The sequence below is a fragment of the Daphnia magna genome, linkage group LG8 (genome assembly GCF_020631705.1).
Source record: "Daphnia magna isolate NIES linkage group LG8, ASM2063170v1.1, whole genome shotgun sequence".
Taxonomy (NCBI): domain Eukaryota; kingdom Metazoa; phylum Arthropoda; class Branchiopoda; order Diplostraca; family Daphniidae; genus Daphnia; species Daphnia magna.
In genome coordinates, this window is record NC_059189.1 from 5,563,876 (window position 1) to 5,591,615 (window position 27,740).

Consider the following 27,740-nt stretch of genomic DNA (forward strand, 5'->3'; position numbering starts at 1 on the left):
TAATTATCGTTTGCACTGACAGGTATAATTAATAATAACTGAAAAGCTTTCCCAAACGGTCTCTCTGCAATAATTGCCTAATTACTATCCTAACGGAAGGCGTATAATTAAATTATGTACACGAAACTTCTCTTTATCATAAGAATAAATCAAGTTTATGGCTCGGAATTACATTAGCAATGGTTGCTGGAAGAAGCGCACATTTCGTACTTAACGCGGCAGTTAATATTTATTTCGGTATTGCTCCAGTGGTTGTCCGCAGAGTGAAAACGATCTGCGTGAAAGCTGACCACCATCGCCACCGCCATTTCGGCACCCGGGAGATGGGCGGAAACTCCAGCCGTCTGCTTATTTTCCTGCCTTGCGAGCAGAGCCAACATAACCGACATGAACAATGCAATATCGAGCTCACGAGTTCCTAATGCAGAATCGGTGAACAGAGCTTTTTTCGTTCTAGGTCGCAGGAAGAGACATCAGAAAAGGGAAATAATTTTTACCCGCAAACTAAATAGCCTACGCGTGAAAAAAATAAAATAAAAGGGAAATGGGGTAAAACGAGAGCCGGCAGAAAAAAAAAAATGTGGAACATGTGTAAGTTACATTGTACGTGAACATATGCATGCATGTGTAGAGATAGGGTGCGAGCAAGCCAGTAGTTGGCGCGGAGCCCTAACAGCGGGAGCCGCGGGCTAAGGGAGCGGAACAACCGGGACAAACTAACGGTAACGCGATTTTTCAAACTGATTCGCCTATATATTTATATAGTTATGATAACTGGCAAAAAATTACTGCGTGCGAACATACAATCTTGGTGAACGTCCTCTAGCTTTTCAGCATTCCATTCGCATTTTATTCGCTAATCAGCTAATCCCCGCGAGTTTCAACATTCAAATGTACTGTTTTTCTCTCTTGAAAAAAATAAAAAATTCATTATCACGTTAACGACAATGATAATCAAAGAACGAGAAAAAATTATACCGTTGATGCAGCATTTAGACAGGTTGTGTGTGCGTGTATCAAGATCACCATCAGAACCAACTGTAATTCCCACCTATGGACGGCCCCGGAACGGAACAAGTCCGTTTGACCTCTGAACCCGACCCATCAAACCCAAGTAATTAGTTTATACCGTTAGATTTAATCACAAGAAGCAACAACAAAGCACTATCAAGAACGTGATGCCGGCCCATGGAAAATTCTCGAGGTTAATGGGACAACCCTCCTGAAGCTACCGTGGTAGTTCCCCAAAATACTACAGATTAACGCATTTCATTAGACACAGCTGGGCTTCCGGTCTGATCGACTCCAACGGTACATTTCCGTGGCTCGGTAAGCCGGACGGAAAGATAAAAGAAAAGAAAAAAAACAACACCAAAGAAGTAGGTACATGTGATGGTTCTCGACTAGTTCATGTTCATCGTGATCGTCGATTGTGTATACATTCCATGACCGTGTCCCTTATCGATAAACACATGTTGAACTTTTGGCTGTGTGGACCACACGCGTCTTGAATGGAGGAATACCACAGGTATAGAGCGAAAGCCAATAAGCATATGGGAATAGGCATATGGCTAAAGAGCATTTCGTTTGATCGATGAACGCGTCATTGGTTCGATCGAGCGAGACAAACAAAATACCAATCGAATAGTAATGCATGATGTATGGGCTCTGTCCAGCCGGTTCAAGGAAAAAACAGAAAAAGGCAACTCGTTCGATTTCTCTTCGTGCATATACGGCGACGTTAACAAACCAAGATCTATACGAGTTTCAGATGGAAAAAGACATGTAGAGCATGTAACGTGTGCTATATGCAAAGGCGTAGGCTAGAGAACAGCTTGCAAGCGTGCGTTATGTTTAATGAGCTGTTTTGATCCAGATCAGGCTCGGCTAATTATTCGCACGTTAACTAGGAGAAAATTGACGTGTAAATCAACAATAAAGAGGCCTGAACGTCACTACATCGCATTAAAAAACGTTCACAATTCCAAATTCGTCCGAGGAAGAACAAAGAACAAAGAAAACGGCGGAAAAAAGGAGAAACAAAAAAAAAAAAAACGAAGGAAAATTTGGTGTAAAATTATGGAGCGACACAAAAAGAAGAAAAAAAAGGAAGACGAAACCATCACGCTTGGACGAGCGTGACGAAGTACGAGAAAGTATTACAACTCTCTGTTGTCCATTTCCCATTGCGATGGACTCTGAACGAGTTCGTTAGAAATGTTATTAGGTAACCACCACCTATACGAATGGTGTACTCTTCCCCATTAAACCAAATTAGCAGTCTTTTCAATGTAATAACAACTACCAATTCAAACAGTGATCAGCGGGAAATCGCCTGTTTTTTTACGACAACCTAATCACATTGTATCTTATAGCCTATTCTTCGATTTTGACGTGATTGCTGATCATCTGATTTGCCACCCACAAGCGGAGAAATCTTGTCCCATTCCCCGTGAAACGAAGGATCGTATAGACGAGTCCGACTAATTACGATGAAACCTTTGGTAATTTGAACGAAAGGGTTCAACGATGAGGATGTCACATGATCTGAATGAAAGGGGGCAGTAGTGATAACTGAGCCATGATTTCCTGCTACTGGCGTTCGATTCGTAAAAGAGCGAACGCAAGAGGAAAAAAGAAAAACACATTAAACGCGTGAGAAACGTGAACACATCAGCATTCACGCCCATGCAGTTGTGCCGATTCGGCCAAATATCTTCTATCCCGCGTGGCTTTCCCCAAGACTTCGAATAACGTGTGGGTGCCTCTTGGTGTTCAAAGATGGTCTTGGATAAGGAGACCGTCACCTCATTAACCATTCTCACATAACGAAAACCAAAAAAAAACAAAACTTTTTTTAAACATCGTTTTCCATTTTTTTTTTAAATAGCTATTTCCGTGTTGCACCGTCTGCTTCCCAGTAGAAAGATAGACGTGTACCCACCACCCATTCAAATTTTTAACTCCCAGCACGAAGTTTCGGAACTGCGGAGAAAATGGTTGTTATCTTAAATATTAGCCTAAATACGCATGCCAGTATACTCAGAAACATCGTCATCTCAAGCCCTCCTTGAAATCTAGAGACAGTGTGTTTGTAGGGATGAGGAGGAAACCATTTAAGGACAGGTCTGGTATATACATGGGAAATGGTGCTACCAACACAAACGTTCTCCTCCAATGATTTTCACGACTCGGAGTCGCCGACAATTTGGTTTTGATCTGTTGTTTGCTTTCTTTTGCCTCGAATAATGGTTCCCACTTCCCACCCAGTGAAGGATATTTACCTATTTATAAGAGACACACTCCCACACGTGTACATCCTCCCTCTTCAAAGGCATGACTTGTTTAGTTGTTTGGCTTTGCCCTTTTTTTTTTTTTTAACCGTTCTCTTGCAAGTCCATGATAATGATGGACTTCCCCTATACGATCATTACACGGGTAATGTAACAAAAAGCTCCATGACCAAGTTTCCGCGTGAATCTCATAGGCCTACTCTCTCTTTTTCCTTCGGGTTTTGCTCATTATTCGGTCTACAAAGCCATCAAACCATATACATAACAATGTAGAACTGACCAAAAATACACTGACATACTAATAGAATAGATCCCTATGCAATAGACCTACTCACAACATGCCTAATATCACACACATATATATATGGTGCCCATATAATTGAATTACAACAAATAAACCTTATACGTATTCTTAATAATTACCGGTATCCAGGAATACTTTCCCGGCAGGGACAGGCGGTGCTGAATGGGTAACAAATCGGCCCGTTGACGTGTATCACGAAATGATAATCCTTTCTGTAAGTCAGGTCGAGCCATGGTTTGGATAATCAAAAGAAACGACACCGATAACGGGATCGACGGAAGATTCCAACCCAGAAACTCGAGACCGCCGATGTAACAACACACGTGGTGGGTTCCGGAAACACGATTTCAAACGTGCATTTCCGACACGCAAGGTGGGAGAACACGAAGAGAGAGAGAGAGCTAGATACACACGTTGTGACGTTGTTGCTGCTGGACGAGCGACTGGCCAGAGTAGGCTATCGACGCTATGGTCACACGGGCGCCGGCAGCGTTAAACATGGAACCCAGCATTGGGTTCCAGAGAAACTACACGCACTGAGACCTACTGAACGACTCGGCTCGCCCACCACCGACCCCGCAACTCATTCACAAGCCCTTTTTTTTTTTTAAATCCATTAGCCGAGTGAATATGGAAATGATAATTACTTTGGCATTGCCATTCGTTTCAATTCAGTCGTTCTCCTTCACCTGCCAACGCCAAAATCAATGTATCACATCAGCACGTGACTTTGACGTCTTCATAAATTTCCCGTTATCAACGAAGGAAGACAACAATCAAAGGTAACTACCTTCGAGATAATAAATCCAAGTGTTTGAGTTTAAATCAACAATCAAAGTCTCGGCGTTATTCTTATCGAGTGGATGGAATTCATCTCACATGATTTTTCATTTCCTCGTCATTTCCATGTACATTATACCTGTGTCTACCCCCAGACTTTTATCCTATTTTTCCTTCTTTCTTTTCAACCTTCCTCACTGTTTCATAATAAACCACGACATCCTCTTTCATACCTATTTGAATACAATGCTAAAAAGCTCTCTAACATTTTTTTTTCTATTTTCTTGTTTTTTTTTTTTCCTCTTTGTTTTAAAATGTGTCTAAGTCGATGTAACGAGGTAAAAGTCGTTAGAAAACCAACGGATGGATTGTGTCTAATCCTTTAATGGTGTGGTCTCTCCTATACAGGTATACATAACCCACCCAAGACGTCAACGACCTAACCAAGCCCCTCCGGAAGACCAATTTCTTCCTTCATTCTACCCTACGCCCCCGCACTAACACGCTAAGAGGGCGGAGTAAAATACACACTAATAAAAAAAAAAAGAAATGGAAAAAAAAAAAAACTAATATAACAAACCATTAAACCGACGTGACTTTAACCCCTCAACGATTATCCACCGGCGGTTTTTTCTTATTCTTTTCCTGTTGAATCCTTAAAAGCTCTTTTGGTCGATCGAGGGAGGGAAAGGTGCGTGTCGAGATGTTCCCGACGTGACTGTGAAGCAGAGTAAACTCGACAAAGGTACATAATTTCGACTTGATCGCGCACTTTCAAATAAGTCATGTACCATCCAGCTCCTCCCCCGCTGAGCTATAAACTATTGGGCTTCTTACTCTCCGACTTTAGAGGTCACTTGGAAAAGCTCGACGAACTGCGCACGGGTCATCGCCGTCTTCTTTTCTAAAACGCAACGGCGCATCGTCCTTTCTTGAATATGTTCAAATCTCTAAATCGTTGTTATATAGGGCCTATACATATTCCAAGTTTGCAGTGTCACGCGTCGACACGAATTCTATGGGGTTTGGCCGCACAGCCAACCCGCAAAGGTATCGCAGCTTCTCACGGTCACACCTTCACGGCCGGGGGGGGGGAGCTGACAGACATTCATTCACAATATGACAACAGGCTCGAGATTTATGAGCATTACGAGACAAGAGGTTGGCGCACTCAAATAAAAGTTGCCTGTTACGGCAAACGAAACGAATCGATCAGTGTTTTCTTTATTGTTTTTTTTTTTTGCCTACGACCGACCGGCATCGATAGAAAACTTTCTTATGAGTCGGGATCTTTTTCTTTAACGTTCCTTCACACGGGAACGATACAAAAAAAAAATAAATAAATAAATAAGGCACAGAGTAAGAGAAAAATGAAAATTCGAATTCGCCGGGACGTTGCGCGTGTTTGTACACACCCATCCAAGAGTGAACGAGGAGGCGATGAGGATAGGAGTGGTGATGGTGGTAATAGTGTCTAGTGGGATGTTGTCCGTCTTTCACCCGGCTGACAAGACTTGTCTTTCTAGGAGGGCCGTTTCATTCTTAAACTTCTAGTTCGAACGGCACGATGCCGCTTGGTGGGTTTCATCCTTTTGTATGGTAATGAGTAAAGGGCTACAACCAGGAAGGGAGGGATGACCAGCAACTCAAAAACTTGAACGAACTTTTAAAAAGAAAAAGAGAGAGAGACGATGAAAGAGAGTGCTGACTGGTGGACAGCCCCGTGATTTGCGGCCAACCTTCTTCCCCCGCTATGGCTTTTAATCTTGAATTGTGACTGTTAATGCTGAAGGTTGGAAAAAAAAAAATACAGAACGGGAATACAAAACAAGAAAGAAACCCTTGCAGGAAAAAAGCAAGAAAATAATAAAAATGGCGCCACTCTTAAAGAAAAAAAAAGAAAAAAAAGTCGGAATGCCCCATGGAATCTTTCAGCGACCTGAGCTGGATAGATTGCGTCTTCGACGATAATGTCTACAGAAATGGATTTACATTCCTGTTCATCTGACAGCTTCCCCCCATTTTTTTGTTCGGCAAGTTGAAACAACGGAACGACAGGCCGACCGTACACATTTCAAACACAACGGCAAAACAAAAAAAAAACGAGAAAGAAAAAAAAAAACATAACAAAACATGGTGATTAACATTTTTGAAAAGAGAAATGCCAATGCCTGCACGGGTCGATAAATTAACACCTCACCGGGCTTGTTTTTTCCCCCCCTTCTCGTCATGAATATTCATCTACAGGGAGCACAGTTTGCCTTTCTTGGACACTGTGGGGAGTCCACATTTTAGACCTACGATAAAACCGCGGACTTAAATAGATGAACTAAAACAACGTCCCATTTTCCCCCGAAGATCTATAAGGAGCGCACCGCTGAAAATCGAATGAAAATTTCTGTTTCCTACCTGCCGACATGCGGAGAGGGAATCGCCATCGCCGATGCGTGCGGCGCCGTCGTCGACGTCGTCACAGCCTTCCTGGCTGGTCGTCGGCAGGGGCGACGGCAGGTGCTTTTCCAACTGGGCTCTGCGCCGCTCACAGACCCGAGCCAGTCGGCCCACGCTCCGTTGGACTTCGGCGTACAAAGCCGAACAGCGCTCCATGGTTTCTCTGGAAACAAAAGTCGTAAAAAGAAAGAATACAAACGTAATGTTACCCATATCAAAGTCGTAAATTCTTTCAATCCCCCCCCCCCTCCTCAAAAAAATGTCAAGAGTTTCTCCATAAAGGAAATGGAAAACCAAACTATATAACAAGTGATACGAAGAAAAAAGAAATTCAGTCAGACTCCTTTTTTTCTTTTCTTAATGATTATTCGTAGAATTTCGAATAGACCGTTGCCATAAGTGGCCGACTAGAGCAATATATACATTTCTTATTTCACTAAGGGAATGCCTTCATTGTCTTGATGTCTTTCGAAGCCAAGGAATGAGTCTTTTCACCTTTCGTTTGGGAGAGAAAAATAAAACCTTGAAAACGCGCTGTTTACCCATTTTAAGATGATTTCGTTATCCCCATTGACCGACAGCGGTCAAACGATGGAGACCTATTTCGGATCGGTCAAGGATATTTATCTAGCAAGCTGGGTTCAGTGCTTGGCAAGCCTTGACGACTTAACAGATGGGCCGTGCCATGTCATCTGGCCAACTGATAAATACGGACTTGGCTCCAGAAGAGAGGGCCAATTCTACAACTGTACATGGAAATGCGGACATACCATCAAATGCGCATTCCACACGCTAATACGATAGGGCACTCCACTTGTTATTAATGCGATATGCGTCTCTTTCGTCAAGGTGAAATACTTCGCGTCTCGCATACCGAAACTGCACGCCGATAACAACTTTTCAAGAAATCAAGTTCCTTTTGCCGTGTGTAGATGGCGTGATGATATGCTTTGACCGCGGGAAAAGAGAAAAATCAAACTGGAAAGAGCCTTCATGTACCGTTAAGCAAGACAAGAGAATTTCAGTCAAAACCAACAGCAACAAAAGAAACGATGTTGGCATACAATTCAGGATTTTTGTTTTTCTGATTTTCAAGTTCGAACGACCTGAGCATGGTATTCGTGATGATTGATTAAAGCGTGTGAAAAAAAGGAATAAGGGAATGCACTCACCTTGCGTCGACATTGTCGCCTCCCAATCGGGTTTTGGCGTTGCTGACCTCTTGGAGAATTCGAGGTCCCTCTGCGAGCAGACCAATCAGATCTGGATTGCAAGAGCTGGCGTTGTATAGTTTGTCTAATTCTTCGAGGGCCGATTGAATCTGGAGGGGTGCGCCAGGCGGACTGGTCGTCGCCATTTGACTCCGGACGGAGCTAATGACTTGGTACAGAACTTTACTTCGCTGACGGCATGAACTGAGGAAAGGCTCCACAATCTGTTGAAGAAGAAAAAAAAGGGGGAAACACAAAATGATGGATCGGTTTTCTTTGGTGTACACACACACAGTTCTCAACACAGTGGGGATAGAAAAAAGGAAAACACACAAAAAACTAAACAAAAATGGCGGCTAAAGTCCAGGTCATTCACGACACAGCCGCGTCCCAGGCCTTGTCTATTTATGCAGAACTCGTCGAACAAGGAGAGTAGTCGATTGTGTGTTTCTTCCTTTCATTCCCTTTACATTCCCCCCCTTTTTTTTTCTTCTGTGTCTCCTGCAACACTCTCCACCTCTACTGTCTCTGAATCAACTGGAATTCCAGTCAGCCTGACACGCAGCACTGCAGTCCGTCGAATATGCCCCGATACATACGGTATATACTTGAGCACGAAGAACCGGAATATTACTGGTTTATTTGCTTAGTTACAAAGACCATTTATGCCGACAGTTATCAAAACGATCGGGACCCATTGGGACACACGGCAACCTTGCTCAAACCCTTTCCCAAATACCCAAATAAATTCGAAGCGACAGAGAATGCCAATCCGATTCTTTTACAGTCCCTGCATTTCAGACTGCATCGTAATAGTCAATAATCACGAAAATCTGCAGTCGGAACCCGACACACATGTCACCAACATTTTAGCATAGTCTCTCTCTCTCTCCTTTTTCTCAATCGGCAAATCTTAACTCGGTCGAGTTGGTCAACGTTATTTCAGAATTTTCCGATGCCTGTCTCACATCCTCTTTCTTTCTCTCTCTTTCCTCGCGTTATTTTCTTTCGTTTTGGAACCAGAGTGTGGGAGAAACGAAGAGAAATAGGTTGATGATCAAACCTTGCGGAACGCGATCCAGTCGTGCTGATTGTGAGCAATGGGACCACCGCAGCAGCCCAGCGAAAGCGCCACGGCCAGCCTCTCGCGCAGCTGACCGATCGACGTAATGACGTCACACTAAGAAAAACCAAAGGAAAAAAAAAAAAAAAATTTGAAAACCAGAACATCATCAATGCATTCGTAATCGATTGGAAGGTCTTGCATCGACAGACCACGACACTGATCAATTAAAAACATTTTTATGGCAAAAAAGAATAAATAATAGGAAAGAAATGTTTTACCGTTCGACCAGATAGTCTCAAATGGGTTTCAGGGACAGCCCCGCCTTCGCTCCAGATGACGACATCATCGATACACTTTTGCTGGCGTTCCTGTACGTGTTAGCGCGTCCCAAACAGGACAAACAAAAGGAAAAGACAATTCAGATTTAGCCAAGCGATTCATATCCTCTCGTCAAATAGGTGCAACTACGTGAAAATGGCACAGGAGTTGCTCGATCAATCCGAAAGCGCTGCTGGACTGGTCCGGTCGGCCGACGACCAGTAATATGAGTCCGTTCTTTGCGGCCGATTTGCGAGGCACGGTCTGATAATAGGCAACCAGCTGGGCCAAGTGGGAGACGGGCGGTAGGTGGCTCCGTAGGAGGGACAGTTCAGCCACGACCAGAGCGCGACCGCGGTGTCGGCAACCCGGCAGGTAAACGCCGCAATCCATCACGAGTGGGCTCAGACTCTCGACAGACAAAGACTCGGCAGTCATCCGGCCGGCCGTCGTGTGTACCGCCAGCGGCGCCGCATCCGCCGCAAGACTATTGGGCATCTTTTCTTCTAGGTTATACACACACACGCGCGCATAAATAAAGAGAGACACGAAAAGAACAAGACAAACCGATCAGCTTAGCTTTGTTGACATTTCCGATGAACTTAGATATACTACTGCAGATATCTGCGTCCCATTTCCCTTTTTTTTTTTCTTCTTTTCCTCTTAGTTTTCTTACTTTGTCTAACTTTTCCTCTTTTCCTTTCTCATATCTGGCATCGGCGAGAAAGTCTTAGCATCCCAGACGACAACAATCGCTTCACATAATTAACGATGTTGTATTCAGATTTGCGCTTTTCGCTTCGGATAAAACCCTCCGTAGCTAAGGCATTCTTTTTTATTCATCTCCGTATCTTTATTTTTTGTTTTTCCTCGTTATTTTGCATGCGCCATGCTAATGGGCTAAGTGGACTCGAGTTTATGCGCTCAACTCCTAATATATAAGGTGGATCCTGGCCAGCTTATCTCTATTTCTAGGCCGTGTAGTGGCATCGGCGAGCTCACGACCACATTTTAAATGATGCCATTCGCCCGTTTGCTCACTTCCCATTATGGCCACGTCCATAAATCAACGAAAAACATGTGCTGTTCGTCACGGTCCAAACGACTCGAAAAACAAGATCTGTTTATACTCGTTACGTTTTTTTTCTTTCGAGTCTTCAAATCTTAAAAGTTCTAAAGATTTCTAAATCAACTGGATAGAATAATAAAAAAGGCTAAGTCGCTGGTACAAACACGGACGATAACGGACAGAAAAAAAAAAATTTACCTTTGATTGTTGATTCGTTTTCTTTTGGCTGAACGATATTTTCTGGCTGGACGCCAGAGTGGGTTTGGTCGAGTCCGGAGGTGGTCGACGAAGCTGGCAACACTAGCGCTTTAGCGTATTCGTGAGTATCGTAGCAACAGTAGCCGTCGTCGTCGTCGTCGCTGACATCACTATCGATATGCGGCAGCGATTCGGCCCACCGATCAAGGGCGCAAGTTTGAGTCATTGCATCATCTCGGTCGTCTTCGTCGTCAAAAACAGGGATAGTATCATTAACACCACTTGTCACGACCACTCTACTGTCTTTGCAACTGCTGTTGCCGTCCGGAAGCCATGGCAATTGGGTTCGTAGCCCAGTCCTAGTATTCTGCCAAATAAGGGTGGATGGGGCAAGGATAGAAAGAAAAAAGAGCAAAATGAGCATTTTGGAACACAAGAACTAATTTATGCTCGAGTGAACAGTCACGTTTGGACAATCTTCAATATTTTTAAACGTTCCAAAGTGATGTAATTGTCGCTTTTTGGGTAGATTAAGGTTAAGAAACTAGTGCTGTCATAATGGACTCATCTTGGGGGCCCCCATTGAACCGCTGATTGTTCCATGCGTCAGCCGGCCATTCTGGCTATACAAAACAACAACATCCTGAAAAGGAATGAACCGATTTGTGTTGCGCTTCTTTTCTTTCGCATTTCATTTTCTTGAATCGCAAAAGAGAATCAAAAAGTTGATAACTTTCACCTATAGCGCGTTTGACACAGTGTCGTAGTGTCGGAGGTGAAAGTGCAGAAAAACACGAAGATGGCTGTGTATTGTCAGAGTGTGTACGTATTTGGGTTCGTTGATTTCCCCTTCTGCGGCTTGTCGGCCCCCCCTTCCGCACAATCAGTCTATGTAACCATACTATATATTGTCAATGACAGTTGGTTTGAAAGTATATAGATGGGCGGCTGCAAAACAAGCAGAAATTTCTTCCTTGTCCAAATGAGCAAACACAAAAGAGAGCCAACCGTCAACGAGTCGAGTGTCACTTGCGAGTGCTGCGTCAACACTCGTTGCTCGCTGACTCGGACGGGGTGTCGGATGACGAGGACAACAATTCTCGAATTGCAGCAGCTAGTTTTCCATCTCTACTTACAGAAAACTCAAAAACAGCAGCCGGTCGATTTGGCGATGGCCGTTCGGATTGTTTGAAGCCATTGTTGGTGTTCAGCTTTTACAATATGAGAAACCACACATGGTGGGTGATGCTATTGCTGTTTGTAATGCGCGCCATTTTCAGTTTTAAAAAAAGCTTTCATCGTTCGATCGTTTCCCCCTTTATTTTTTTTGCTTATTGTGTATTTTTGTAAACTTTTCCCTTTTCTCTTTTTTCACTTGTTCTTTTTTCTGTTCGTGATGGGTGCGAGGTCATAACGCGGGAATCGTCCGGGGTCGTTCGTCGACGAGTACTAACATCCGTTAGTTAAAAACCTTTTAAAAACGATCGAGTCGTGAACTTTTGCGGTCGCCTCCTCTTTAACACGCACAACTCGTTGAGACTTTGTCGTTATTTACGGGGCCGGTAACCTATTAGTAGGTCTTTTCTTTTTTCTTTTTTTTTCTTCAATCCGTGCGGTCAGAGAATAGCAGCGAAATGTGATGATACACGCATTAGTACATTAGCCCTTCAAGATCAAAAGGGAAACCCAAAAAAATAAAATTGTACTTGCGATATTCAAAGTTTTTGAAAGCAATTTCGCCTGGTGGCTAGAAGACCCTCATCTTTTTTGGCAACGCTTTTTCCTGAAGTCCCAATCGCATTGGCTAATTATTCCCTGACAGCTACCGTTAACTCAAGAGATGATGGATTCTTTATTTCTTCCTTGAATCGAAGATCGGTCGTCATGCTTTTTAATTTTTTTTTTTAGTTCATTTGCTTTTTAACCGCCGCCGGGATCTGCATCGAACGGGACTTCCGTTATTACCTTTTGAAGACGTTAGTCTCATTATGTTTAACGTCGGAAGGCTTCTTTTTCTTTTTCGACGGGTGCGTGTATACGGGGAGGATGTTTCATCATCGTACAGGTAAGAACGGACGTTGTACGGGGTCTCGACGCTATTGGCCACTTGGTCGACGTTGGTTTCTGCTTTCTAAGCCGCCCTGTTATTCTGACTGAGGTTTCCCCCGTTTTCTCATCCTACTGCGCATGGGTCATCAACACTGTTTACTACATCAACCAAGATACGGTACCGGTACATAAATTACCAAATAAAAAACAGGGGAAATGTTGGGCCGCTTTTAAAAGGTGAAGAGACCAAAAAAAAAAGCCAAGCCAAAGGTTGGTGGAACTTAATCACGACAGACGAGAGGGAAATGTGATTACATTTTTGTGATGTCGCGGGAAAGAACGGTTACTCTATTATTACGACATTTCATTTTCAATGGTCTGTGAGAGTATCACAAGTTCACATTGTGACAAACAGGATAACCCCCATTTTTTCAAATCATCAACCAATTACGTGCCAGTCCTGTCGAGTTAGAACAAAATCTCGAGTTTGGAGGTCAGCCGAACTATTGTCGACAAAAAAAACGAAAGTGTCAAAGTAAATAAATTCCATTTAAATTATGTTTCCTATCTCTCTCCGCAAAATGAGGACACGTTTACTTTTCCATTCATCAAACAAAAAAAAACCTCCATATTGGAAAGTTGAATTGTTCAATCCATCAATGGTATATAAATTGCGATTTGTTTGTTGTACAAAGTCGACACGATCGACGGACGGCGGATCGCCAACTGCCTCAAAGTTGTTTTTTTACGGGTTTTTAATAAAATAAAAAAAACACAGCAATAATGCCGTACCAATAAACGAGAAGCATTCCGTTTGAATCTTTCACGAACCGTCAATGGATAAGAGAAACGGAGAAAGTGGGTAAACAGCTTATCCATTTAAAGAGTACAGAACTGCAGGTGGCCTTCGCCATTCACGCTGGTTTGAGTGTTCGCAACGAACCAACAGCTCAGAATAGTGGAGAACTCTGCTAGGCATTCCAGCGCCCCGTTTTCTAATTTACATCGACTAGTCCAGCGCGTTCTTCGATCTAATTCCTCTTTCTTCCAATGTTTCTCTCTTTCCTTAATGCAAACCCAATTGGAAAGGAGGAAGGAAACAACAACACGAAAAAAAAACGTGAATCCAACGGCTACTGCCTACTGTTTGTTACTCTTCCGACATTATTGCACCTTTTGTTTTTTTTTATTCTTCTAAATTAGAAAGAGCTATTGCCTTTTTGTTTGTTTATGCGCTAGAACGTTTTGTTATCACTTCGCTGCGAGCATTTTTTTTTTTTGGCTAACGAATCTCAGCTCGTGCATACCATCGAGTTGATCGACCCATCTAGCAAGTCAAAAGCCAACCTATAGCCTCGATTTGATCATTGTTCGGTTTGAACTTGAAATCACAATAGGAGAATCACACGACCTTCTGACTTCCGTTTTCACTGGGCAAACCTCGCCCTGTCGTTTCCTTCCCCGTGATACATTTCTTTAAAAAAAAAAAAAAACTATTTTTTTTTTAATAATAAAAAGAATTATCTCCGCTAGTCTTAGTGGAATAAAGAAAACAGATCTTTTACGCCGATCTCTTAACGGCATTCGAATAAAAATATTGTGTCATATCGAGTCCGGTTTTCTGTTCCCTATCTGGACTGTGTGACAGTTTGACCCGACTGGAAATGACGACGACGAGGGGAAACTAGAAAGTGAAACCTATTAATCAATCAGATAAGCCATCGTCTTATGAGGGTTACGACGGCCAAACCCAGTCCTGTCCACCTCCCCCTTTTTCACTGTCGTGACACACATATTGTAATTCTACTCCAGTTCCATAAAAATTCCCCCCTTCAAGAAATTCCTTCTCAAAATAAAAAGAAAAATGTGACGGAATGAATGAGTCCCTTCGCCTCTTCGGTTGGCACAGTAACCGTCGACCGCACGGGATCACGCCAGCAGCAAACACGGCCTCATCATAGCATCGATCGTCCTAACCAAAAGAAAAAAAAATTCCCTGTTCATCGTCTGGTTCTAAATATATTCCCCCCATCGGGCCTCTGCCCGTTGCTGTAATGCATCTTTAACAAATATTTTCCCAATGTCGGCTGGGCTCTGCAACGGCGTGCTTATGTTTTTAACGAAGTCGATTACGAGGCTTTGGAGGGGGGTTCGTTTGGCGGGCAGAGTCGTTGCGCCAACATCACTTTAAGAACTTTGAATATTTTATGCATGGAACAGGTGCCGTTTCAAAACGAAAAAACATGGCGCAATCACGGTGCATTGCTTCAAGAAAAACACTCGACATCGACTGTATGTTTTGTTTCTTTCCACTGATCCATCAAGCAGCGGTACAAGAAATTCGGAGAAAAAAGGGGGAGAGGGGGCGAATGCTTGCGTGATTACACAACGAGCTATTTATCCATCGCAGTAGGAGGCATTCTACATAGCAGGAGTCTAAAGAGTGTCTAAATGAAGATGTAACGCAAATACCAACTCGTATACACGAAGAGTCAATCGATTTTGGAAGAAGTTTCAACAGCGTTTACATGTCCAACAGGTACACAAGTTGGCGTGTGCGCAGCTAGAACGAAATCCCATCAAGAAATGACAAGAAAGGACCAGCTTCCATGTTAGTCGACTCGAAAGTTCATCTCGCAATGGAATTTCAACGCTGTGACAGACGATCCAGCATTCTGAAACCGTTCCGTCGGCTCACGTACATGTTAAATGATATTCTCCACATCTGTTTGAAATCAAATGGGAGGTAACACACACACCCTCACGAAAATAAAAAGTGAAAGCTGCTGCAGTCCATCAGCAGGTGTGAACTGTGAAGCCTTTCCACCCTTTTCCAGTGAGTGCAAGGAAAGAAGACAAAACAAAAAAAAACAGGCACGCCTGATCCATCACCGTCAAACTGGACTGTCAACGTTGATAATGACAATAGCATCTACATTCAGTTAACTCCCCTAGCATAATATATGGAGAAAGAAAAGAATTGATGGGCACCAGCAAGAAAGAAAAATTAAATAAAACATGGCCAGATTTCAATGGTTGTCCGGCAAAGCGAATGGTACGAAAGTCGTGACTAGAATTCTTCAATCAGATGTTATTCAAGAGGGACCAAGGGGGGAATTGGAGAGTGGGGGTGGGTCTTATCTTTTCCAACATAAAACAACCTGCAATGTAATTACACGAGACGGGCAAAGGCGACTCTTTGTTTCCACTGGAGCTGGCCTTCGTCAGACGTCGGGAGACGAACCGAGTTGACGTTTGTCTTTCAGTCTCTTCTCTTTTTTTTTTTATCTTTTTGGAATATTAGTTTTAATGACACCGGGCCAGGTATCACATATCTTTATACACCCCCGTCCCTATGCCTTAACCTTCTAAGGAAGTTGTAAAAACAAGAGGGGGGAAGGGAGAAATAATTTTTTGTTTAGTTGCAGCATAGAAAATAAAAACGAAAGAAAGAAAAGATCGTGGGAGCCGTTTCAGGTTTGTCTATTCTTTTTTTGGTTCTTTTTCTTTCATTCTTTTCTTCCTTTCGTTCTTTTTTTCTTATTACGAGTCTTTCTATTTCGGTTTAGAAAAAGGGCAGCGAAGGTGGCGCAGAAGGAAACGCGACTCCTGCGGGTATATACCGGTGTAGGTGAATACACACACACCAGCACATGCAGCCGCTACATAGACGTGAGAAAAAACTTCATTTTCATAATTCAAAAACCATCGCCGTGTTTAGATTCTTATTCTTCCAGAGAGGCTCTCTTTCCTGCACTTCATTTCCGTGTAAACCGCAACGGTATGCGGATTGCCTGATTTCTTGCGTGCCTCGTCGACATTCCGATATTTATTGATTATCCTATACTTCATTAAATAAAACAAAAATCTGAATATGCAATCCAATGAGCATTTTTTTTTTTTTACGACATCACGAGCAAGTAAGACGGCTCGGAGTGCAAGACAGGTTTCGATTTTTGCTCATAATTCCGCATTAAATTCGATATTAATCTTGTAGTGAACGTTAATACAAAACAAAAATTGTTCTTGTTTGTTCTATCAACTTTTTCACGACCGGGCGTGGAAGCCAAGCAGCATTCACGGCCGTTCGTTCAGTTCCTACCTGTGAGGCAATTTTTTATTTTTTTTTACCTTCTCTCACTCTTTTGACTTCATAATTGGTTTCCTTTTTTCTTTTCTCTTCGCTATGACCTGGAGCACTTCCATCGCCGCAGGATGCGTTAGTCATTGAGCAACTTCTCTCCCCCCTTCCCCCCTCCCCCTTGATGCAGCCAGGTATTTGTAGATTGGACACGTCTCCAGGTGTAGACGTATGGGGGGTTCTGGCTTGCGTTATTTTCATTTGATTACAGCTGGTTTTCTTTTTATTACAGATATACTAGAAGCTATATACTATTCTTGCATATTTTTCATTTTTACACGCACGTTCCAGCATTTCTCGGCTGCGGTGCGGCCACATCACGATTCCACACGCGTGAAAACAGAGACGTTGGGCATCATCGACGATCGGCTTTAGAACAACGAAAACAGCAACACAGAAAGAAAAAAGAGCACAAACGCTTTCTACTGAATAACCAATAAGATTGGAGACTAGCCGGACAAAACGGCGTTGCCAACTCCCAATGGGGTAGTCCATTTATGGATTACTTGGGATACGACAAAACGGGACCGGTAAGCCATAAAAAAAAAGGAACAAAACAAGACGCAAAAAAAAAATAATCTGAAAGAAGATGGACGCTGTAAACGGACGTCTGTTGCACGGTCGGCCAAGAATTGATGGAACGCCAAAGAGGCAGCAAAAACATTGAAGATTCTAACGCCTTTTTGTGTGTGTGTAGCGACCCGCTAAATTCCAAAATGTGACACGTTCAATAAATCATTCTCGTTGAATGCTGATATTTCTGGGGAATGAGGTGCCGTGGCCGACTTGTTTGCTCGTCTCAAAGCTGCGTGTTGCATTCCGCCGAGAGTTTGTCTTAGGAAATCAAATGACCAACATGGGGGGGTTCGTGCAAAATCAACAAACTCCGGTCGCCGCCGCCCTTGAAATACCCAACTTTCTGCTCTCGTAAGTCCAACTCTCGTCTCACTCTCTCTCTTTCCCTGTTGTGTTTCTTCTATGCACTGTCTTCTTTTATAAGCGGCAGTTAGAACTGACTTCAAACGACATGGTTCGGAGCTGTGAAATTTCTTAAGTCAATATACACGGCCCAGCGAAGCGCGAGAAGCGGAAAGAGTCGTTTCTTGCAAAGGCAAAGTCAACACACGCACATTCTAGCCCTTTTATTCAACACAGTCGCCACTTGTGATGTCTCCGTTTGTCCAGCAGCAGCAAACAGCAGCACACACTCACAAAAAAATAACAACCATTTACAATGACCAATTCAACCTTGATGTGTCATTTTGTCTTTTTTTTTTGAGCAGCTACGGTCATGGCATTCAAATTACGCGTTTTTGTTTCTATAGACTCCGACGTCATTTATTCCCGCGTCCACCGTTTTTCCCCAATAGGGGGGGGATATAAAAAAAACAGAAAAAAAAAGAATGAAGGGTAAAGTTTCGCCGACCATGTCGGCAGCTAATTGGTCAACTATGAGGAAGAACGGTGTGTGTACATGTGTGGAGGAGGGGCAGGTGTGTGTGCGCGAGTGTAGCCTTAGATCTTTTTCGCTCTGTGTACGCCATCGCCGAAAGACTTAACGCAAACAATATACGCGGATGACTGGCGTTATAGATATCAGTTGATAACTATAAAGACTCGGTATATAGCGTATCAATAAACATGGGGGTTCTAGTTATTCCCTTTCGGTGTGTTGTGTGTGTGTCTTGTTTGTTGTCATCTGCGTACAACTAGGAAGAATTGGAGGGAGGAAAAAATAAATAAAAATCACAATGCGGTGTGAGACTGATGTGCCCACATCCCGTCCAAAGGGGGCACCCACTTTGTCATTCTGTCCCCCCCTCTGTTGTCTTTTTTTTTTCCCCCATTCTCTCATCCTGTCTTCTACAAACTAGTAGAGTCTTTTCCGATTTAAACAAAAAATTCTCCGCGACTTGTTCGTATAACTGATCTGACCGATTGTCGGTTACCCTCACTTGACTTGTTATTCGGCTGTCATGTCGCTCGGCACAACCTGGTCATAACACGACCAACGTGAATTTTCATCAAAGCTTCTTTTTAGCTATTGGCCTTCTTGTTACACGTCACTGGCTTCGGACAGACGCACAGTCTAATGATGTTTTAGGCTGACTATTTTTTTTTGCGCGTGCGCTCTAGTTTCCGCTTGTGAATGTGCCAGCAAGCTAACTATGCATGTCTGATGCATTTTAAATGACTCAAAACATCAATTGCCGTGAATAATCGACGGCCGCCAAAATAGTGACGACTATACTCGCGGCTTGGTCAAGATGCCGCCCTACTCGAGCGGACCGTCCAGCCAGCAGAACAATGAGTACACGTCTTCCACGAACCATCATCTCACTCGCAAATGCCAATTGAAACAATCGATGTGTACAACAGAAAAGAAGAATAGGTCACCAATGCATATGAATCGAAAACGGTCATCGGCAGATCTACGGTCGTATAAAACGTACAGGGCTGTGTGTTACTTACAGATGGTTTGGCTGGCCCCAGCAGCAGCACGTAACGAATATTCCACTATTGCGGAGTTTGGTCGCTGTTGAAAAGTCAACTAGGACATAAAAGTTCACAGAGGAAGATAACGTTCCTTCGTTGGTCAATAAAAAAACAAAAAAAAAACACTAGAATCTCTTGTCTCACGCGGAAGTTAAGAACCAGAGACGAACACCACGTGCGACTGCCTGTCCAGACGTGCCGCTTGGGACTGACGAGAAAATGGCCAAGACTCCCATTCAAAGGCCCATGTACCGTTGAAAGGAGCCAGAATGTACACGTTCTATCAAGCCAAAAACTAGGCGTAGTACGGGTCTGGCGTAGCTCTGAAAAACTGGGAAAATTATGAAGCGCCACACCGGTCTGTGCTTGCCACTTGCAAGAAAACCAGGCTTTTTCGATAGATGGAGCTAAAAGCAAAAAAACCCCAGGTAGTTTCAGGGTTTTCTTTTTCCCTCTTTCTATTCCATGAAAACCTGCCTAACCTTCAATATCAATTGGTAATTTAGATGGAAATCGAAACGATTCCAACCAGCTTGATTTCGATTTGGAGCCGCATCGAAATCATCAACGCTGAAAACGTTTCGATACATCACTTCTTGTATGCGTGTCGAAGAACAGAAAACCAAAACCAAAAAAAAACCAAAAAAACGTGAGGGACGTAGGTAAGCAAAGGTAAAAATAAAAGGCGACGGTAATAGCAGGGAGAAGAAGAAGAAATTCGAGAGCATGTTGCGGAGACACCATCACTCGAAGCTATTCACATACCAAGCAGACCAGCGTTGTATACGCCGAGAAAGAAAGGAGAAACGTGGAACATGGCCATGTGTTCATATGACGGCCGATAGTGCAGATTCAAATAGCCACCGTATACAGTATGCGCATTTAAAGCTGACAAGTAAAGCTATAGAAATGAGGCAGAAAGAGAAAAGACGACAAGGAAATCTATTGTTGGACATTCCAGACAGTATAACGTACCTTCCATTTTACTCTTATAGTCAACATTATTGTTTCTCAGTTGGCGGTGTCGAGCATTTTCTTGTTTGGCCACGCCAAAAAAAAAAATATCAGAAAAAAACGAGGGGTTCATATACAACGCAGAACAATAGAATAAGTAGATTTAAAAGACATGCGACTTTCGCGACTTGGAAAACTTCGTTCAGAGTTGGACAGCAATAAAACGTTAAGAAGAAAATCCTCGATCGGTGTCAGTGGACCGTAAAGAGATTCATTTTCTCTTCAGTTCAGCGGACCCTGCAGACTTCCCCCTTCCCCCAAAAAAAAAATTTAAAGAAACCTTTGACAGGTCCAGTCCTCCAAGCCAAAGGTGTTTTTTTTTTTTCCCTTTCGTTTATTATGATTGTTTTTGTTTTTTTTTTGCAACTTAAATTAGTCTGTTATAGACAGTGTATGTCTACATTTATAGAGAGGAGAAAATCTATGATGTTTGAAAAAATTTGGCGAAAGCTGATCATTAGCCCGTCACCCATAGGTGAAAAAAAGAAAGAAAGAAGTGTAATTAGCACGAATCGACTGGTGTTCCCACTTCATTTCTTTGTCGGCTGGGAAACGTTTTTATCGAGCTATCCAATCAAATGTGTGTTAGACTTGTCACGGTTGTTTTTAATCGTCAGCAGCCGAACGCGTTCGCTCATCGTCAAAAGAAGCGTCTCGGAGTATAGGCACTCTCTCCTATTGTGTTCAGCATGACTGGGACCCTTTTTTGCTTTTGTTTCTATACAGACACACGTACACACAGTTACGAGCATAGTATTATTCTTTAACCCAGGAATACATCACGAGGCAGCAGAGACACCAGCATCACGCATCGGCCCTCACATTCTTCCCTCCATTTTTTAAATAGACTTTCTTCCTGTATAGCATTCTATTGTCAGGACTTGTCCTTTTGTTAACGGGTAACCCCGCACCCCTATTCCTTCGATGTCTGACAGCCCAGTTTTGTATATACATCGTTGTATCATCAACCAGTACTCGCGACGACAACAGGATGCATCCAGCGTGCTAAAAATCCATTTCTATTGTTACTATTGTGCTCTCTGCTACAATTAATCGGCAAATTTTTACTCGGGCGTATACCTCCATATTACAAATGTCAGCCAAACATTCGTTTTCTCCCGATTTTTCATCATACGAAGCGCGAGAGAGTGCGCATTTTTCATTATTTCGGTGGTTTCATTAGTTACGCGGGTACCCCAACACACGTGCACGGTTTAACGCAGATAAAAATCAAAGAAAAAAAGTAGGGTGTTAAAGATAAGCGGGATGGCAGCGGGAGTAACAGACGAATCAACGAGCGGTGAAAGGATTTAATTCCCATCGGTCAACTTATGACCTCAATATCTTTCACCGAAGTACGTCTTTTACATAGAGTTAGCGATCTCTTTTTCATTGTCTGTGCTCTGCAGCGATTTTTGGAAAGGTGATCGTTTTTTTCTTTCTTTCTTTTTGTGTACGTAGAAATCACGGTACAGGACGGCCCCTGGCCTCCTGGTTAGAGAAAGAAGAAAAGATTTTTTTTTTTTTTTTTTTTGATAGAGAAGCAGAGCGAATTACCTCACGGGGAAAAGTGAAATTACTCTCTACTGTTGCTTTCACTTAATGCCGTTCTCTTGTTAAGAAACCGTACGCTGCATAAGTACTACACGTAGTTCATCATCGCCCCGAGATGTAAAAAAACCCGCAATTTCTCATTACACGATAGATTTCATTTTATTATAGCTTTGTGATGAGCCTATCACAGTGAGGATTGTAATCATCTTTGAATTATCTCACATAAAGAGGGAAAAACAAGGTTCCTACTACCATTGTTTAAAAAAAAAATGAATACGATTTTGCCACTCAGCTATTCATTGCATGAACCGAACCAATTTCAATTGTTTAGCTTTTTTGCTCTGGCACGTTTTTTTTTTTATTTGCAAATATATAGACTTCTCACGTCTTGTAGCGCAAAGACTGATCGCACAACAAAAAAAACTCAATGCCAAGCTGTCCATTTTCCGGAAGACGGAGAAGCTACAAAAAAAAATAAGGAAAAAAAAAGAATGGAATTTTCCTGCCAAATTCCGTCAAAGTAAAGACTGAATTATTGACGAGATAGAAAGGATCATTGTGTTGTACTCGGTAGAAGCAATAAATCAAGCATTTGATTGTCAGAGGCTTTCGAATCGCGCAAAAGACGGGCGGAGAAAAGAGAGAGAAGTGATAACTCAGTGTTATGCGAAAGGAGAAAATAGCTGTGTAACAAGGGGAAAGAAAGGTGTCGATGCACTCTATAATGGAGCACACACAAAAAAATCCACCGAGTACCTGAAGCGATCTATGGCGCCAAGACCGGTCAAAGGCCGGCCGGGTGGGCTCCATCTTTGACTTAGACTACTTCATGGTCTATTCGCGGCCTATTGGCTATATAATCCAGTCTGTCATACTGAAAGCTTTTCGCTTTTTCACTATAAACCGACATTTTTTTTAAAATTTTTTCAGTTCTCTGGTTTTGCCCGTCCACGATGGTCCACCATACGTCATTTTCCTTACCGACATCGTTGCTGGTTTTCTTCTGTATACAGTTCACTGCAGTTGCGCCCTATTAACTTAATGTTCCGTGGCTAAGAAAATGAATTATACGCTTATAATCGGAATAGGAAATTTGGGGTATACATTTCACGGGGATAAAGAAGAACCGCCCGAGCACAAAGCTGCGGCATTTCGAAAGGAAGTGAAAAAGGTGTTTCATTTGGCCAAACAACACGCACCTCGACTTCACTTTTGCACGTATTCTACTTTACCAAAATGCTTTAAAAAGTTCAAATGTGTGACACATTATACAATTATCTACAAACAATGGAACGTTTCGAGAAAAGAATTTAAAGTGCATCAAGTAAACGCTGAATTTTTCATTACGCTAGATAGGTTTACTATACGGCGCGAAAGAATGTCTGTAAAGAAAGTGGTTGCAAACTGGTATTTTCCTTTCAAGATACATATCCCGAGGTTTCTGTCGGATCGACGGGAAGAGCTTTCGCCAAAGAGCGTCCGTGATCCTAACTTATAACTATTACGCCAAAAGATTGTCGAGATTAAAATGAAATTGATCGTCTTATCTGCAGCAAATCGATAAAAGAAAAAAGACTGCGGGATCAATGGCGAAGAGACGCATCAGCCATGTTGGGTATTACCTGGCGGTCGATGGTATCGACCGATGTGAGATTCTGAATGGACTTGGCTGCTCTGACCCGTTGCGGAATTGGCTTGGAGGAGGGAAAGTGTGTTTCATAATGCGAGCGATATTTCCTTTCGACTTCCATATTTCCTGAAGTAAAAACGTAACAAGAAACAGGTCGCCTCATCCTTTTAGCGTTCCACCTCCGTTTTGCTGGGCTTTCGTCCTGCGTCAGACATCTGGCAGCAGGATCGGTGATCGCCGTGATATCCGCAACACTGCCGCCTGCTTGATCGAACTTAACTTTGCACGAATCTTTGACACTATGGCGCTGATGATCGAATCGCATTCTGTCAAACCAGTTCCACAACTTCGCAGACTGTCCTAGCTTGAACGTTTCCGCAGTCATTATTTGGTCCATACGGTAAATGCGGAATGCGCGGAGGGAACAATAACGGGCTGAATGTTTATGTTGATGATATGCGTGTAGCGTCGTGCTATCAGAACTGGCGTGCAAGGCTCGTGGATGTCGAAACTGATGCGATATCCAATACGATGTAACACTGAAGCGAATCGAAGAATGTGCGTCGCGCAATCCAACGATTCCAGTGTTTAATGTAACTGTTCATTGTCCAAGAACTTGATAGACTGACGAGATTACACTTGACCGAAACAGCTAACTTTCAGCAGGCTAACGTGGAACGCCCAGAGAGAGAGTTGGATAAGACGTTTTAGTATCCACAGCACGTCGCCGATGAAATTGAATATTCAATTATCGTTCCCAATAAGGTCGAGCAAGGCCAGCAATTCTGTCTCTATGGGTATTAGCTAAGAAAAACAAAGGGCGGTAGAAAGTTGAAAACAGGTCTTGGTCTCAATTGGAAACACTATATAGGCTCCCGCACAGCGTGTGGCACCACCTGGACAGACGAAACGAAAACAAACGACTTCACTTTGGTCGTCGTCGAAAGCACCGCCAAGAAAAACATTACCTTATGCTTACGTGCTTCTTCACTTCACTTCAAACAGAGTATGCGATACGGAGGGATCTCGAGTATAATAACAGTTGACACGGCTCAGTAACGTACAAGTTGATTGAGCCGCGGAGGGGCACTGCTTTACTGGACGACGTCCGTTGGAAAACTGCTGGTTAACCTGACCGAAACGGCATGAGACACTGATTCGATGCGAGACATGCGCCTTAAGAATCAGAATCAGACCAAGGCGATCTGAAGACTGCAGAGCTCAACCGTTGTGATAAGGTACATGTCACGCAGCTCCCTATGAATAGTCAACGTCTGTTCCCTTTAAGCCTTAGTAACTTGAAACTCTTTTCCTATTACTCCTCCTTGTAAGCACTCCACCTTTTTTTTTCGACAGGTGTTTTACCTCTCTTCACCCTTTGCGGTATCATGTTTCAAATCTGTACCTTGCAGCCTCTTTTCTTTTTTTTTCCCCCCTCTAAGAACCCTTACACCAGAACGTGATTAAGCATACGAAATGACCGGATACAGTAGACAGCTGTTCATGGAACCTTTTACTTTTGCGTGGTTGAATCGTTAGTTGACCGTTTTAAAACTTTTCCGGAAACATAAAAACTATCGGAAGGACGATGAAAGTGGCTAAATTCTGATCTCAAGTACAGCATTTAATTCAACATTCCCCATTCTAACAAACTAAATAGACTTTGCCTATCTACTGCACGATGATTGTAAATATTTACAATATTTTAGTTGATTAGACTAGCTTAGTTGTTGCTAATTAAACTGCTGTTGCAGTTGGGTACCTCCCAGAGATGCAGATGAAGCCTTAGGACTTCTGTCTTTGCGATCTACTAAGGTGGCTTGATTCCTCGGTGACGTAGGCTGGACGCCGGTGGATTTAAATAAATCTCCCATGTGGTAAAAGGTGAACAATGAGCCTTTGATAATGCTAAGCTGGAGAGCGTATTGCAGAAGCAAGGCTCCAAAGCCTTTATACAAACCCCAGCCGCCTTCTTCGCGAGTGATTGTATTCCAGCAGTCAAAGAAGCCATCGTAACGCGTTAGAATTGGTATGACAGACGCACCAGTGTCCAAATTATCAATGATCGTACGCGTCCCTTGAATGTGCAGCCTATTCAAGCAGTAAAAAGACACTGGAACACTAGATACATTGAAACATAAAAAATGAAAGTACCTATGGAGGACCGTCTCAAATGGAAACAGAAGAACGTCAGCTACCAAAGAACCAGCAAATTTGGAAGACATATCAAGGTCGTTTGCCTCCACAAAACTCACTTCTTTAGAAAGAGCACCCTGCAGTAAATTGAAACCATCACTTAAATACAGCAGCAGTGGGCTGCTATCATTTTATCAAATGGCTAATAAGTTAAGCGAACCTGTTTACGTTGATTTCGTTTTTTAGCTGAAGTCATTCCCCAGCGCGTCAATCCAGCAGAAAGGACCGAAATGATATAATGAACCGTTCCACACAAAACGGCAGGACACAGAATTATCCAAATAGGCAAAAGACGACCTGAAACATCAATGGCAGGTAATCTACTTGTTTATCGCTACGTACATATGCATATAGATGTTTGATTTTTTTTTTACCTGTTTGAGGCGCAGACCAACTTAGAAAGCGATAGATTCCTTCTTGAAAAACGTCGAAGATACCCGGTTTTTCACTGGCAATATCAGACTGTACAGTTTCAACGACGCTTGCTGCATAAAAAGGGATCACCACTGCTAGACTAACACTGATGGACACGTGACAATTCGGATCGTTGTATTTATCTGTACGTTTTCATAGTACGAAACCTGCTTTATGATACCCTACCTTTTTAGAAGAATATGATGCCCAATTGCTTTAAGTGAGCTGTGACGATCTATTTCTCTAGAACAGTAACAGATGTTAAATTTATAGTTCTGAGTAAGATACCCAGAAACTTTAAAACTTTAAAATTAATGAAAGATAATTACTTTGGCCATGGTGTTATTTTGCTGAGGACATCTTCAACAGCTAAGGTCAGCCCTTTTACAATTAATGCACTGCCAATTCCTTTCCATAAGACTGTCATGCTCTGTCGTTGATGCAGTCTAATGACAACCGGAACAAGACTGAAAGGTAGTGCATGGTATTTTCTAGAAAACACGTTAACCTAATAGTATGGTTGAGACAGGTGTTATATCATAGATATTTAACTTTTTCACCTGGCACTGTCTACGCAACACTAAAAATGGATGGCACAGCAAATTTTCCGCAGCAATCCTCATTATGCCAAAACTGGGGTTTGGAATTCTATTGAAGTCTATCATATCTTGTTGAACAAAATAAATAGTTACAATTATTTATTTATTTAAAAGCAAAGATTTCAAAATACCATTTTGGGATTTTGGTGAAGCAATTAGTTTGCTTTCCCAGTGTTGTATCCTTCCATCTATTTCAGTAGAAGCAGTAGAATCAGCCTTCTTTATCCAAAAGGGAGAGTTTTCTAAACTGTAATAGAATGAATAATCTTCAGTCCCAGCCATACCAATCTGTCTTTCTGCCTAATTGGAGTTGAACTGAAGTGAAAAACTAGTTTGAACAGATGCAAATGTTGGCAGATATGACTATGAAAGTTTCTTTTCCAGATTTTATTGTTAACAGCTTCTTTTTTAAATAACAGTAGTTAACTCTAACACACAAGCACCCAGCTGAACATTTAAGTCCGGTTTTGTAGTCAATATAGAACTCCTTATGCGCATCAAAAATGCAAAATAGAGAAGCAAAAGAAGTTAACGATCTACTATTACTAAAAAGCAGACGAAAACAAATAGACAAATAGGCTAGGTAGTCACGATTAAAGTGCCATCTAATGCTTTTCCTGGAAGCTCTCGTGTGATCTTTGTCCTTTCCCGTGCCCTCTACTTTCGCGACTGTTATAACTCAAAAACGAAAAGCAAAAACAGGAATAGCAGACGAATCTGCATCGTTTTACAGTCACCGAGTCGAATCTAATCTACACAACGAAACCAATTTTTTTTTTTTTTTTTTTTTTTTTTTTTGTTGTTCCTCGAAAAAGGATTTTTTTTGTTTTTTTTTTTTTTTTTTTTTTTTTTTTTTTTTGTTTTTTTTTTTTTTTTTTTTCTGGGGCCCCCCCCCCCCCCCCCGCCCCCCCTCAAATTTCTTTCTTCCCCCCCCTTTTTTTTTAGGGGGGGGGGGGG

General features: G+C 42.5%; 2 protein-coding genes and 1 long non-coding RNA gene across 6 annotated transcripts in view; 1 reads left to right on the forward strand and 2 right to left on the reverse strand.

The window, feature by feature from the left end:
* The window catches only part of LOC123475512, a 40,888-nt gene extending 15,859 nt beyond the window's left edge, over positions 1 to 25,029 (reverse strand). Inside the window, exons 1-8 of one of the 3 annotated variants that reach the window (XM_045178282.1) lie at positions 24,543 to 25,029; positions 23,567 to 24,470; positions 10,691 to 11,057; positions 9,574 to 9,929; positions 9,384 to 9,473; positions 9,103 to 9,219; positions 8,001 to 8,263; positions 6,787 to 6,991 (exon numbers count right to left, since the gene is read on the reverse strand). In XM_045178282.1, the coding sequence (XP_045034217.1) occupies positions 6,787 to 6,991; positions 8,001 to 8,263; positions 9,103 to 9,219; positions 9,384 to 9,473; positions 9,574 to 9,929; positions 10,691 to 11,057; positions 23,567 to 23,971 (1,803 nt within the window). In that variant the 5' untranslated portion in view covers positions 23,972 to 24,470; positions 24,543 to 25,029. Of the gene's footprint in view, positions 1 to 6,786; positions 6,992 to 8,000; positions 8,264 to 9,102; positions 9,220 to 9,383; positions 9,474 to 9,573; positions 9,930 to 10,690; positions 11,058 to 19,352; positions 19,596 to 23,566 lie in introns of those variants that run through there. The other 2 variants (XM_045178283.1, XM_045178284.1) reach the window with 2 other exon arrangements.
* On the forward strand, positions 15,887 to 16,824 carry LOC116928496. The gene is made up of 3 exons (XR_004397269.2): positions 15,887 to 16,216; positions 16,309 to 16,411; positions 16,477 to 16,824. It is a non-coding gene; the product is annotated as an uncharacterized LOC116928496 (long non-coding RNA).
* A 148-nt stretch (positions 25,030 to 25,177) lies between the features above and the next one.
* On the reverse strand, positions 25,178 to 27,348 carry LOC116928494 (solute carrier family 25 member 46). 2 transcript variants are annotated; one of them, XM_032935587.2, is made up of 9 exons: positions 27,068 to 27,348; positions 26,915 to 26,971; positions 26,745 to 26,851; positions 26,514 to 26,692; positions 26,371 to 26,427; positions 26,145 to 26,290; positions 25,931 to 26,067; positions 25,729 to 25,847; positions 25,178 to 25,665 (listed from the first exon to the last, which is right to left on the reverse strand). In XM_032935587.2, exons 3-9 carry the CDS (start codon positions 26,847 to 26,849, stop codon positions 25,308 to 25,310), a joined length of 1,101 nt encoding a protein of 366 aa, XP_032791478.1. In that variant the 5' UTR covers positions 26,850 to 26,851; positions 26,915 to 26,971; positions 27,068 to 27,348; the 3' UTR covers positions 25,178 to 25,307. The 2 variants fall into 2 exon arrangements, with proteins under 2 accessions (XP_032791478.1, XP_032791477.1); XM_032935586.2 differs by having other exon boundaries at positions 26,915 to 27,348.
* Between the last annotated feature and the right edge of the window lie 392 nt (positions 27,349 to 27,740).